Source organism: Lolium perenne, chromosome 1, assembly GCF_019359855.2.
Source record: "Lolium perenne isolate Kyuss_39 chromosome 1, Kyuss_2.0, whole genome shotgun sequence".
Taxonomy (NCBI): domain Eukaryota; kingdom Viridiplantae; phylum Streptophyta; class Magnoliopsida; order Poales; family Poaceae; genus Lolium; species Lolium perenne.
In genome coordinates this window covers 31,352,076-31,365,482 of record NC_067244.2, presented here as the reverse complement: position 1 = coordinate 31,365,482, position 13,407 = coordinate 31,352,076, and the positions used below count along the sequence as shown (strand labels likewise).

Below are 13,407 nucleotides of genomic sequence, written 5' to 3'. Positions count from 1 at the left end.
GAATTAAACTACACACAAAGGTAGTTGCTGCTTTCAAGTGTTAATAAGTTAGAGTTTGATTCTTAAAGAATGTGTTGTTGTAAATCTAATTCCATTTGATCTAATCCATAGATCAAATCATCTCTACCCAAAACAAGGTTTTAACAAAGATCACAGTGAAGTTTATAGCGCTTGACTTGATGATCTACTTCAATTCCAGCAAGTCAAGTGAAACTTCAGTTACTGTGGTAAGTTTTAGTTGAAGCGCGAAAATTCCCCGGATTTTCTATGCATGAATGCAATGCACACTTTGGTGTTCTCTCATTTTATTGCCTCTAAACCTGGGATATTACACCGGGCCAATAGTACCCAGCTAGGCGTATGCCATGGTACATTTTGGCCCCGCCTTGGTGGCCACCGCAGACTCCGTGGTGCATCTCCTGCAGGATCTTCTCAGCTTCACCTCGGTTGACGCACCGAAGTAAAATCTCCTGCCCATGAGACCGTCTGTACAAGACGCCGGCCTTATAGACATAGGATGGGAGTCGTCGTTGCAGTTGGCGCCTCTTGACGGGGTCGTCGGGGAGGCTGCCGTGCTTGCAGTAGTCGAGGAAGGGTTGCAGCCACTCGTCCTCCTCCACGGCGTTTGTCGTGATGGTATTGACTTCGCCTTCCTCCGGGACGAGCTCCAAGACGGCGGGAAGAAGCCACCGTTCTTCAACCGTCACATGCGTGGATTTGTCACTTGGGAGAACCAGCGCTGATGCCAGTTTCGCCAACGCATCGGCAGGTGCATTCCTGCTTCGCGGAACATGGAGCACTTCGACTTGTTGAAATTTCTCCATGAGCTTCCGGGCCGCGTTGTAGTACGGCACCAGTTCAGGCTTGCGTACCTCGTAGATGTCATTGACTTGCCGAACGATGAGTTGAGAATCCCCATAGGCCCGTAAGGAACAGACTTCCATGGAGAGCGCTAGGAGAAGGCCGAAGATGAGCGCCTCGTACTCCGCCTCGTTGTTGGAGCACTCTTCCTTGAGGAGGGAGAATGAGTGGTACATCACCCCTCCTTGTGGTGTCTTGAACACCAGTCCTGCCCCCGCTCTCCGCCTAGGAGTTCCATCGGGGTCGACCTCCGTGCGGGAAGCACCATCGAAGTAGAGCTCCCATGGACCTTCGAGCTCAGCGGTGAACACCTCCTCATCGGGGAGGTTGGTGATGAGTGGAGAGTCCTCGGGGATGGGGTGCGCTGCAAGGAAATCTGCCAAGGCTTGCCCCTTGATCACTTTCTGGGGGACAAAGGTTAGGTCAAACTCCATCATGAGGAGTGCCCATTTTCCTAGTCTCCCCATCAACGCAGGCTGACTTAGTACGTACCTTATAGGGTCCGCTCTTGCAACGAGCTGGATTTGTAGCGCTAGCATGTAGTGTCTCAACTTCTTCAAGGAGAAAATTAGCGCCAAGCATAACTTCTCTATTGGAGAGTAGTTCCGCTCAGCACCCACCATGGTGCGGCTTAGGTAGTAGCAAGCCACCTCCTTCCCTTCATCATTGTGCTGAGCGAGTAGAGCGCCTATCGAAACAGGCTGCGCTGCAATGTACAGAATAAGGGGCGCCCTTTTACAGGAGCTGCCAAGACGGGTGGACTAAGCAAGTACCTCTTGATGTCGTCGAAGCCTCTTTGACAAGCTTCATCCCATACGAACGGAGCTCCTTTCTTCATAAGGCTTGAGAAGGGCTGAATGCGTCCGGAGAGGTTGGAGATGAAACGGCGAATGTATGCTAGCTTCCCCTGCAAGGCCCGCAACTCCTTGAGATTGCAGGGTGGTGGCATGTTGAGGATGGCCTTGATCTTCTTGGGCTCGATCTCTATGCCTCGGTGGTGCACGACAAAGCCGAGGAAGAGCCCTGATTGAACGACGAAGGCACATTTCAACGGGTTCATCTTGAGATGGTGTTGACGTAGACGCTCAAAGACAACCCGCAGGTCCTCCTTGTGATCTTGGCGTTCTTTGGTCTTGACCACCATGTCGTCGACGTAGCATTCCACCGAATGATGGATGAGGTCTCCGAGTATGTACGTCATGGCCCGTTGGTACGTTGCACCATCATTCTTCAAGCCGAATGGCATGATGGTGTAGTAGAAGTTGCCCTTCGGGGTCCTGAAGGCGGTGTCGATGGCATCATCTGGGTCCATCTTGATTTGGTTGTAGCCGGACGAACCATCCATGAAGGACAGTGCGCCATGACCCGTGGTGGAGTCGACGACCATCTCCGTGATGGGCAAGGGAAAGTCGTCCTTGGGGCATGCTCGGTTTAGGTCGCGAAAGTCCTGGCAGACCCGCACCTGGCCATTCTTCTTATCTACGGGCACGATGTTTGTGAGCCACCGAGTGTATTTGGCCTCCTTGATGAAACCTGCAAGGATAAGTTTATCTACCCCGGCGATGACTTGGTCTTCAAATTCAGGTCGTAAGCGCCGTGGAGGCTGCTTGACCGGGCGGTGATGTGGATCAATCGCCAGCTTGTGAGTGGCAACACGAGGGTCCAGCCCTGGCATCTCCTTGTAGTTCCAGGCGAAGCAATCTCGATACTCCATCAAGATGATAGCCTTCAAGCTCCTCTTCCGTCAGCGTGGCGCTAACGAAAGTGGGGCGTGGATCATCCTCTGTCCCAAGGTTAACCTCCACGAGCTCGTCGATTGTGGGTTGCCCACCGTCTTCTAGTTCTTGTGGGGCTGACGTCGAGTCAAGCTCCCCCACCTCGGTTTGGTCGTTGTCGTTGTAGTTTCGTCGATGAAGACCGCGACGTGAAGGTTCGGTGTCGTCTCCTGAAGAGACAGACGTAGCATGGCACGTAGCTCGTGGGACGTAGGATGGCCCCTCTTCTTCATCGTCGGAGCCGCTAAGGTCGATGTAACCGAGCCCGAACTTGGGTCGAGCCTTGTGCCTCTTCTTGATGAGATCCTCGGATTGCCTCCACCACGCCTCGCACACTGCGGGGGGCGGAGGGATCCTGTTGTTTCGCCGAAGGGTAAACCCAGCCTTCTCCAGCAGGCGAGCCACCTTGGGCTCGACCTTCATTGTTGACGAAGCCTCTTCTCCAATGGAGAAGCCACATATACGTAGAGGGATGGGGGCTGCATGTCTCGAGCTCCCCTTGCAGCCTTTTCTATCTCCGTGATTCTTCTTCTAACCACGCCACCTTGTATGGGTACACATTCCTCCTTTGGAGCATTGCGCACCCGTAGCGTGGTGGTTGATGGCGCATTACTGCTGCCGATCAACGTCTTCAGACTTCCCGGGACACCTCAACGTTATTGGCATCGATGGTGGGAACCTCGCCTTCAAAAGCAATGGGGCTATCGGGGCAGGTGTAGAAGAACCTGCCCCCAGCAAGATTGGAGCAAAACTCCCAATCCCCACTGGGAAAGATGGCTTGTAGTATTCTTGCGTAGTCGAGGAAGTACTTCTATGCCTGGGGTTCCTGCGGCTTCAAAAGCACCAAGTCCTCAAGTTCTTTGTATAGAACTCGGCGGTTTCTTCGGCGCGTGGGAGCCCCATGGGTTCTTGGAGGCACCAAGGTTGTAGGTGGATGCGGTGGTGCAGTTTGCCTCATGGATGAGGTGGGTGCTTCCCTCAAAGGTTGCACCTGAAGTTGGTCCCACGCCTAGCAGGTGATGAAGGTTGGGGAAGAAGTGGAGCTCGTGGAGGATCCCGGGGTCTCCACGTAGAGTGGGACGAGGGTTCCTCCCGTCCTCTTGGTGACGTTACGGCTGGTTCCAACGTGGGGGCATGTTAGGATGCCCCCATTGAACGTATCGGGTGGGTGAAGCTTGTCGCCGAGGACCTAAAGTTTGGCATTCATATTGAGGACGATGGCTAGGGGTATGGCGCCTGTTCCTCCCCCCAGCTTCCGCTGATGAAGAACTTGGCGCTCCTTGCTCATGGAGCCGCCTTTGGATATGGTCCATATGCTTATGTAGCCGATGGAACTCCTGTCGCAGGTCCTCTCCGCATGGTCCAGGCGCCTCGCTCCGAATAACGGCGAACCTGTTGTCGTTGCGGATGGGCTGGTCGTTGATCATCGAAGTGTGGAAGCATGGTGCGCACATGCCTCCCCGAGCATCTTCGGAGTTGGTGTAGGTCGTATAGTCTGGCAGAACAGGCTCTTTGCAGGAGCACTGTTTCCAAAACTCCTTCATTATGGCTCGTCCCACCACCTCCTTGACTCTTGATGACTCGCTCGCCCTTTTTTCAGGGAGCAAGTCACAGGCGAGAACCTTGTCTGTGAGGTCCTTAGCGCCGAAGGACCAATCCTGGCCTAGCACCGCGTTCTGACCAATGCGAGAGCTCATTTGTTGGTGGAGTCGTTGTACCTTGCGGTACTTCCTCCTATAGTTGCGCAGTGGATGCGGGCTAGCGGACGTACGTGTGTTCGTCACGAGCCTCCGCAAATCCTGTGAAGCGTCCTCCAAGACTTTGAGGAGCTCGACTTCGGTTCGCAAAGTCGGCGTAGGGGCGCAAAGTGACATCGCGCCCACCCTCTTGCTGATGGTCTTGGCATGGTGGCGCTGGAAGACCTCCGCGTCGCCGGCCATCGTTGACTCCTTCAACAGGGCGCGTGCCTCGAGCATTAGCTCGCGGCGCTCCCTCTGTGCCGTAGGCGGCAGCATGGCTCCAAAGTGGATCACCCAAGGCTCCGAGGCGTTGGTGCAGGAGAGTCCCCCAACATGAAGAAGATTCTTGATCAGCGGAACTCCACGCTGGTGGCTTCTCATGGAGGATGTTGTGGATTGGATGAACTGGCGAAGAAGACTTTGACGACCTCAGCGAAGCGAAGATGGGAGGAGAACCAAGTCCCACCGGGCGTGCCAATTTGTTTGACACGAGAAAAACGTCCGTGAAAGACAGTCGCGCTACGTTGAGGGGAAGGATGGTAGCGTGTTTCTCTCATGCGCCGGGTAAAGAAAATAGGTGCGGGCGTGCGACCATAGTACACAAGAAAAAGATAGGGAAGCATGCATTTCATTAATCTCTCTTGGAGAAACAAAGTACAAGTTCCCGAATACAAAGCGCTCCGTGGCCTGCTCGCGCGGCCAGCGTGACTATGGCGATTGTGATCTCCTGGTTCCCGGGGCCTCGGAAGGCACCCGGTTAATTACTCCCGCGGGTTACGCCGCGAGACACCTCCGATTAAGCCGTGTGGTCGTCTTCGTCGTCTTCGCTTCGTGTTCTCCATGCATGATGTGGTGGTGGTGTGTGTGGGCGGCGGCAGAGCCCATGTCCTCGTCGGTACACGCGCCGCAAGTAGCGTGGCCTTTGCTCCGGCCACGCCCGCCCTAGTCATCGTGCCTCGTCGGTCTTGATGACGTTGGTGTAGGTTGGGTTGGAGTAGCATGGGTCCGCTCAGCTGGGACTTCTCGACGACCAGCAGCCTCGTCGGGGTGCGCAAGGGGTATATGCCTCGCGGGAATAAGTTGTCGTTGGAGATTGGCGTCGGTGTGAAAACCGACGCACACGCCAATCGGTGTAGCCAATGTGGTCGGCGCCTCATCTTGGACCAACGCCAAGTTAATGGCTGTCGGCATAGACAAGGATGCCGTCTCACGGACTAGTGGGGGAGTGGCGTCGAAGGTGTCGTCTCGCCTTGCCACGAGTGGTGTTGTCGCTAGGCTCGAGTGACCTCCATGTGATAGCCGCACAAAGCCCATCCCGACTTAGATGACCCTCGGGCGCGGGCCGCTCTCAAGTTGGTGGTGACCGTGGTTGCCGTGAGCCCATGACTTGCAGACGCTGCTTTGACGGCAAGGATCGGAGAGGTCCGACACCCGGCGAACGGTCGCCTGTGTACATGATGTGGCGAGGGCCACCATTGTGCCCCATGGTTTGCCTTGCATCGGCAGCCATGAGCAGCGCGGAGGCTGCTCTATGCACCCGTGCATGGTTATGCACGTAAATGCATGCATACGCGCATAAGCCCAGCTCCTTCTTTATTCTTGTATAGGCTTGAATTGGAGAGGACATATTTATCACGTCCCCAGCTAGCTGCCTAACTCAACTCCTGCGGCGCCATCGTCCAGCAAGGCTGCTGAGCGTGATGAAGAGTTAACGCCGTGGCATGGCATTCCTCCACCCTGGCCTCAGCTATGTCAGGCGGTGCAGATTGTGTCGCCTCGATGATCCCACGGCCGGTCAAGGGAGAGAGCTGCACGCCGGCAGCCCCGTGAATGACGTTGTCGCCGCGTCTCGCGGGTGGTGTAGATGGCGCCGCGCTGCGCGCCGGCATGACTTGCGCGGATGTTGTCGTCATCACCCCGTGGGTGTGGTGGAGATGGCGCCGTGCTGCATGCCTGCAGCCTCGTCAAGGTCGGCAGCGTCCTCGCCATGGCGGATGGCGCCGGGTTGTACACCGGCAGCCCCGACGTCGTCGTTGGTGGCATGGTGTAGAGTTGAAGATGACGTCGCGCCTCGTGGGCGTCGTGGAGAGGGCGCCGCGCTGTACGCCGGCAGCCTCCTCATGGGCGTCATCGTCGCACCTCACAGGTGGTGGAGATGGCACCGCGCTGCGCGCCGGCAGCCCCGACACGGATGTTGTCGCTGCGCCCCGCGGGTGGTGGAGATGGCGCCGCGCTACACGCCAACAGCCCTGTAAAGGTCATCGTCGTCGCGCCTCGTGGGCGCCGTGGAGATGGCGCCGCGCTGCCCGCCGGCAGTCCCGGCACGGATGTTGTCACTGCGCCGCGCCAGTGTGTTGATGCCACCGCGCTGCACGCCAGCAGCCTCGACACGGACGTCGTCGTCGCGGCTCGTGGGTGCGTTGATGGCGCCACGCTGTACGCCGGAAGCCTCCTTGCGGGCGTCGTCGTCCCGGATCGTAGGTGTGTTGATGGCGCCGCGCTGCACACCTGCAGCCTCCTCGCGGACGTCGTCGTTGCGGCTTGTGGGTGTGTTGATGGTGCCGCGCTGCACGCCGGCAGCCTCCTCGCGGACGTCGTCGTCATCACGCCTTGTTGTGGTGTTGATGACGCCGCGCTGCATGCCGGCAGCCTCCTCGCGGACGTCGTCGTCGCGGCTTGTGGGTGTGTTGATGGCGCCGCGCTGCACGCCGGTAGCCTCCTCGCGGACGTCGTCGTCATCGCGTCTCGCAGGTTCCACGGAGATGGCGCCGCGCTGCACGCCGGCATGCCTTGCGCGGATATCGTCGTTGCGCCCCGTGGGTGGTGGAGATGGCGCCGTGCTGCGCGCCGGCATGCCTTGCGCGGATGTCATCATCGCGCCATGTGGGTGGTGGAGATGGCGCCGTGCTGCGCGCCGACATGCCTTGCGCGGATGTCATCGTCGCGCTCCGTGGGTGGTGGATGGCGCCGGGTTGTATGCTGGCAGCCCCGACGTCGTCGTTGGTGGCGCGGTGTAGAATTGAAGATGGAGCCCGGATGTGCACGCCGGCAGCCTTGACGTCGTCGTCCTCGCCGTGGCGGATGGCGCCGGACTGTACACCGGCTGATCCGACGTTGTCGTCATCGAACGCCAACTCCGAGCGTCACCGTGCTGCCGTATGCATGCATGTGTATCTTGGAGAGAAAGAGAGATAGAGGAAGAAGAAATATTCAACCCTGATTCTCACCATTGACGATCACCAATGACGCCTCCATGGCCTCCTTCTTGCTCCTTCCCGGCTGGGTGTACGTGTAGATGGATGTGTATAGATGGGTTTTGGACATGAGATTTAATGGATGGGTGGATGGTGCTGGCCTTCGCCTCCTCCTGGTGCGAGAGCTGTACCTCCAATCTCCGTCCCGTGCCTCCGGCTGGTGCGTGTGGTGGCGAACTCCGGCCAGGTGTTTCTTCTCCGTGCGTCCTGCTGGTGAGCCTCCTTTTCTTTTTTTCTGATGCGATCTCCTCCCTGTATTTATAGGCGGGCAGCTGGGAACGGAGCGGCGCGCGCCGCGCGCTGTCTACCGTTCCGATTCTTGTGGCCTAGAGAGATAAGTACGTATTGTAATGTTTATCTGCTGGCTGGTACTTCGCTGATCCATGGCGCCGTGCGCCGGACTCGACCGAGACTGCGTGCTGACCGATCGGCAACGTGCCCTGAGCCATGTGCTTCGTAAACATTGAGTTGTAGTTACCATGTACAGGCAGCCAGCTAGCGGTGAACATGCACTGCTAGCCATGAATTAAAACTCAACTACTCATGCGTAGTACTTTGGCTTGTACACGTATATTATTTTCGTTTCATGCCAATTTGCCAAGCAATAAAGTACTGTGCCGCCACTAGTACAAAATCGCGTCGAACAACTAGAGGTATTGTTTAGGTTTTTAATTTATTGCATACTTTGTGTGATGCATATGGTGAAAATGTGCATTGCACCTGCAGTTGTGCAAAGTTACTAGTATTCTGTAGAATCGAAGTTACTTACCATTGTGAAAAGTGTGTAGCTTCTTCCTTTTTCTAAGGGAATGCTCCATTACGTCCTCTCTAGGTCACCAAAGTCACAATGAGATAACAATTGCTGATCTTATATATATTGTCAAGTCCTAACCTAATCTACAAAAGAAAACAATATGTCCAGACTGCAATACGACGAAATGAGCTAGTTTTTTTTAAGATAAATAAAAAAGGGATGGCTTATGAGACCAAGCAAAGTCAAGTTACAACTTTTTGTTCCTCCGCACAGTCAAACTTTAGTTAGTACTAGTATATATTAAAGAACTTCGCATGTAAATCTTCCTCCGTCCTAAAATATAAGGCTAGTTTGGTTTCTGTCTCCAGTACATGACTTCAACTATGATCGTCACTTGTAATATGTCTAAAAGGTTAGTTAGATAGTAGGTGAGATAAAAGTAATTTGCAAGTAAAACACAACTATATTTGTACATAGGAGTATGTGCAATCCATGTACTTTCACTACAGGAATGGGGCTATATGCCGAGGGCCGGGAACCCTCGGCGTAGCATGCTTTGGCCCTCGGCGTAGGCTATGCCGAGGGCCGCCCTCGGCATAGCTCCTCGGCGTGTAAGTCCCTCGGCAAAGGCACTATCGCCGTCGGCGTAGCCCGGCCCTCGGCGTAGCACGCTACGCCGACGGCAAAACCCTCGGCATAGATTTTTAAAAAATTCAAATTTCCCGTTTCCAAAAAAATTCAAAAAAAAAAATTCGAAAAAAAAATATTTTTTTCTATATGCCGACGGCAAAACCCTAGGCATAGACTTTTAAAATTTTTTAAATTTTAATTTCTTTTACACAATTTTTTCCTTTTTTTCCTTTTTTTTCTTTTTTTTTACTTGTTTATCTTTCACCCAATACACTTTTAACTCTAACTACACTTAATCTTATGTCAAATTACAATCATGGTTAAACTTCCCAGTCGGTCACCCATCCTCACACTACTCCAGCCTCAGCACGCTTAACTTCTTGGTTCCATTCGGATGAGCTTCCATTATAGAATTGACACCTCTTGCTGATAATAATAGCATATCAACCCTATTAACCCTTGAACCGTGATGCACACTTCTTTATTTTTGAATCCCAAACAATTACTTAAGTAGACAACAATGAATATATATAAGTAATAATAATATTGAATTCAAATAAAAATAAAATGATTTTATTTTTTGGTCTTTTTTTATTTAATATTGAATAATTAATATCTTTAAATCGGAAAATCAAAATTCCACAAATAATATGTCTAAATCGATCAGAAAAATGAGAGGAATCTAAATATAACATACATATCATCATTTGAACCTAAAAATTAGAGGAATCCAAATATGACGGCCAATTTGCCATGTGGCCAAAACAGCCCCCTCGCGAGATGCGAAATGGCCGTATCAGGCGGGCTGGTGCACCGTTCGCCAACACGCTAAACGGACAAAAATTAGCACATAAAGTGATGTGTTATAGACATAAAACCATTTTTTGCGGAATTTATTGAGCGACGGAAAGTGTAGCCCTAGTTCAAATCCGGTCGGTTTCAATGGATTCGGCGGGACACCGCAGGAAGCCGCATGGATTCCCAGATAGCTAGCGCGCACATATGACATGTGATATGTGGTGCGAAGGCGGTGTCCTACCACTACGCGGAGGTCTCGCGCAATACTAAAATACGCCCCATGTAGCTGCTTCACAAAATAAACCCGTTTTGGTACCCCGAAAATGAAAAAACCATCGCCCATCGGTCGGATTGGAAATCCGCTCCCGGGGCCTTGCTTCCCATCCCAGGGACCACGCACATGCCAAATATGGCCTCGTTCCGACAAACTATGCGGTGTCACGGGACATTTCCTACTCATTTGCCCTAAAAGCCATAGAACTCCGGACGTGATAGCCCTGTTTGTGAAGGGTTTTCCAAAATAATTGCCGTATCCTAATTCCGACTTTTGTAGTGGTTACTAGAACACATAAAATGACGCCATGCGGCTCCGCGGGATTTTCTGACTTTGTTTAAATTGTCATTTGGCCAAAACGGGCCCCCACGGAGATGCGGTATGTCCGTACCGGGCGCGCTGGTGCACCCGTTTACCATCGCGCTAAACGGACAAAAATTGGCATATAAATTGATATGTCATAGACCTAAAAACATTTTTTGCGGAATTTATTGAGCGACGGAAAGTGTAGCCCTAGTTCAAATCCGGTCACTTTCCAGCGGATTCGGCGGGACACCGCAGGAAGCCGCATGGATTTCCAGATAGCTAGCGCGCACATATGGCATGTGATATGGGGTGCGAAGACGGTGTCCTACCACTACGCAGAGGTCTCGCGCAATACTAAAATGCGCCCCATGTAGTTCCTTCACAAAAAAACCTGTTTTGGCACCCCGAAAATGAAAAAACCATCGCCCATGGGTCGGATTGGAAATGCGCTCCCGGGGCATTGCTTCCCATCCCAGGGACCACGCACGTGCCAAATATGGTCTCGTTCCGACAAACTATGCGCTGTCACGGGCCGTTTCCTACTCATTGCCCTAAAAGCCATAGAAATCCGGACTTGATAGCCCTGTTCATGAAGGGTTTTCCAAAATAATTGTCGTATCCCAATTCCATCTTTTGGAGTGGTTACTAGGACACATAAAATGATGTCATGCGGCTCCGCGAGATTTTCTGACTTCGTTTAAATTGCCATCTGGCTAAAACGGGAACATGAGAACATATAAGAAAGTGATTGAATTGTTTCTATGTTAACATGTTATTCTACATGATTCAAATATGCATGATTTTGACATAAACGGATAGAGGATGTTTTTCTGAACATTTTGATACCTCATACGCATTTTTCTGACATCATATGAATTAGTTATGATTTTTACAAAATTAGACAAATTTGAAAAATAGCCTACGCCGAGGGTGGCCGTCGGCGTAGCCCTGTCTACGCCTAGGGCCAAAGATATGCCGAGGGCTGCCCTCGGCGTAGAGGTCGCTACGCCGACGGCCACGTTTCGCCGAGTGTTGAAAGGGCAGGCTGGCCTGGCCGGGCCATACGCCGACGGCCCCGACTTTTGGCCGTCGGCGTATAGCCTGGCCCTCGGCATAGCCTCCCATTCCTGTAGTGTTTTGCACATATTTGTGGTTAAAGTTATGGTACACGATAGTCCACGTTATATTTCTAAACGGAGGGAGTAGGCAAGTAGCAAGCTATTGGTTGTCAGCATGATGCAATGACCTAACAATCAACCTCATGATTGTGATTTTATTAGTTATCAAGTTGATTCTCACGATGGGAATGGGCTGACGCGGCCCTGGGCGCACTGTTGATTCACATTGAGAAGAGTCTTGATTTCTGTTGCCGTTGCAGGTGGGCGCACTGTTGCAGCCGCCAGAGAAGGATGGATAGTATCAACCTTCCTTCACCGCGGAATTCATCCTTGCTTTCTTCTGGGCCAAGATGGTGGAGGTGAGCCCGTCGGTTCACCAGTCCTCTTATTCACTCTACTTAGCTGCCAGTTTCCTTTCCACCATGCAAGTGGTTTGGTCCATCCACGCTGCTTAATATGATAATCAATTACTTGCTGAGATGAAATGATTTTTGACAGGGCAGACTACAGAATTGATGGTAAGATATGTATTTAGCAATGTCATATCCATGGGTACTTGGGTAGTGGATTAAATTTCTTTACACTGAAACCAATGGTGAATAAACTAGGTAGTCTTAGTATCAGTTGTGTTTTTCCATACCATCAATTAATTTCTTCCATTCTGTACATAAAGCTGTAGGAGGTTGGATGGAATTCTGAAAAGCCTGCTACGGTGGGATGATCTGTTAGGATAGAGATGATCGTATCAAGAGGAATCAGAATCACATGCAAACGGGCCTAATTTTGGTAGAATATTTGGGTTGGAGTAAAATCTTGAATAAGGTGAGATACTGAGATCTACAAAGATGACCTAGCAAAAGTATTTGTTCTTCCGGTAAAGAAACCTAGGCTTATTGGACGCTCTAGATTGAAAGATACCGCATGAGCCTTTAAACAGTAAGCTGAAGAATCCGACAGCTGTTAAATGAATTGTTAACTGAACTTGCTGGCTGAAGTGCTGATCTTAACATGATCGAAGTTGCGAGCGCCTCATTGTCAAGGGGAGAGAGATTTGGAGACTGAGCAATCATCTTTAGGGCACTATTCTTGTTCTTCTGCGATCCCTCTTCTGCTACATATACATAATTTCTAAGTTATCAGTTATTTATGCATGTCTATTCTTACAAAATTCTGGCCTAGTGATTCTTTCAAGATCAACAATTCCCTCTAGGGGGCAATTGCAGAATTAACTTGTAACATAGTGTCACTGGTGTTCTTGATTTTCTTGTGATGCATTTGACTGTTCAGTTAATAGGAGAATCCTTTTTTTTCCAGCGGGGACTCAACTTTTTTTTCCATCTTATATTTCTATTTTCTCACTACGGCCGTTGGATGATTTTCCACTGCAAGAATATGATTCAGCAATGGTTCCCCTGCTTCAGCTGGTGCTTACTAGTATGACCAAGAGTTTGTTAAGACATGTGAAAAATAGAATTTGTCAAGACATGTTAATTGTCCTTATATTCACGAAGAATGCTGTTGAGTCTTTGCTCAGAATTTTTTCAATCATCTGCTATTAAGACTTGCTCTCTCGAAATTCAAGATTTTACTCCAACCAAAACTTGTGCACATATGAGAGCATCTTCACTGGTGCCCCAAAAACTGAGTCCGATTTGTTTTGCGGGCGTCGGCAAGTTATCTTCCGGTAATGTGTCTTGTACATGGAATGCAGATTAACGATTCGTAAACTCTTCTTTGTGATCTGTAGGCTCTTCTATATTTTACTGGGAGGAATTTGTAATTGCGTGTGTTTTTTGGAAATTGGTGGTAGTCTCTTTTTTCTTTGAAGATGAGATTTTTTTAGTGGATTGTGCATTGATGAATAATAAAACAAAAACAAATAAAAAAGGGAACTCGCT

General features: G+C 51.2%; 1 protein-coding gene across 1 annotated transcript; it reads right to left on the bottom strand.

Annotated features, from left to right (window-relative positions):
* Window positions 1–314: 314 nt before the first annotated feature.
* On the bottom strand, window positions 315–1,484 carry LOC139831888 (uncharacterized). Its single transcript, XM_071821257.1, has one exon. It carries the CDS (start codon window positions 1,482–1,484, stop codon window positions 315–317), a length of 1,170 nt encoding a protein of 389 aa, XP_071677358.1.
* Window positions 1,485–13,407: the final 11,923 nt, after the last annotated feature.

Bases quoted from the DNA above. Each gene is read 5' to 3' on its own strand.
- LOC139831888 (XM_071821257.1), bottom strand. From the start codon at position 1,484: ATGGTGGGTGCTGAGCGGAACTACTCTCCAATAGAGAAGTTATGCTTG.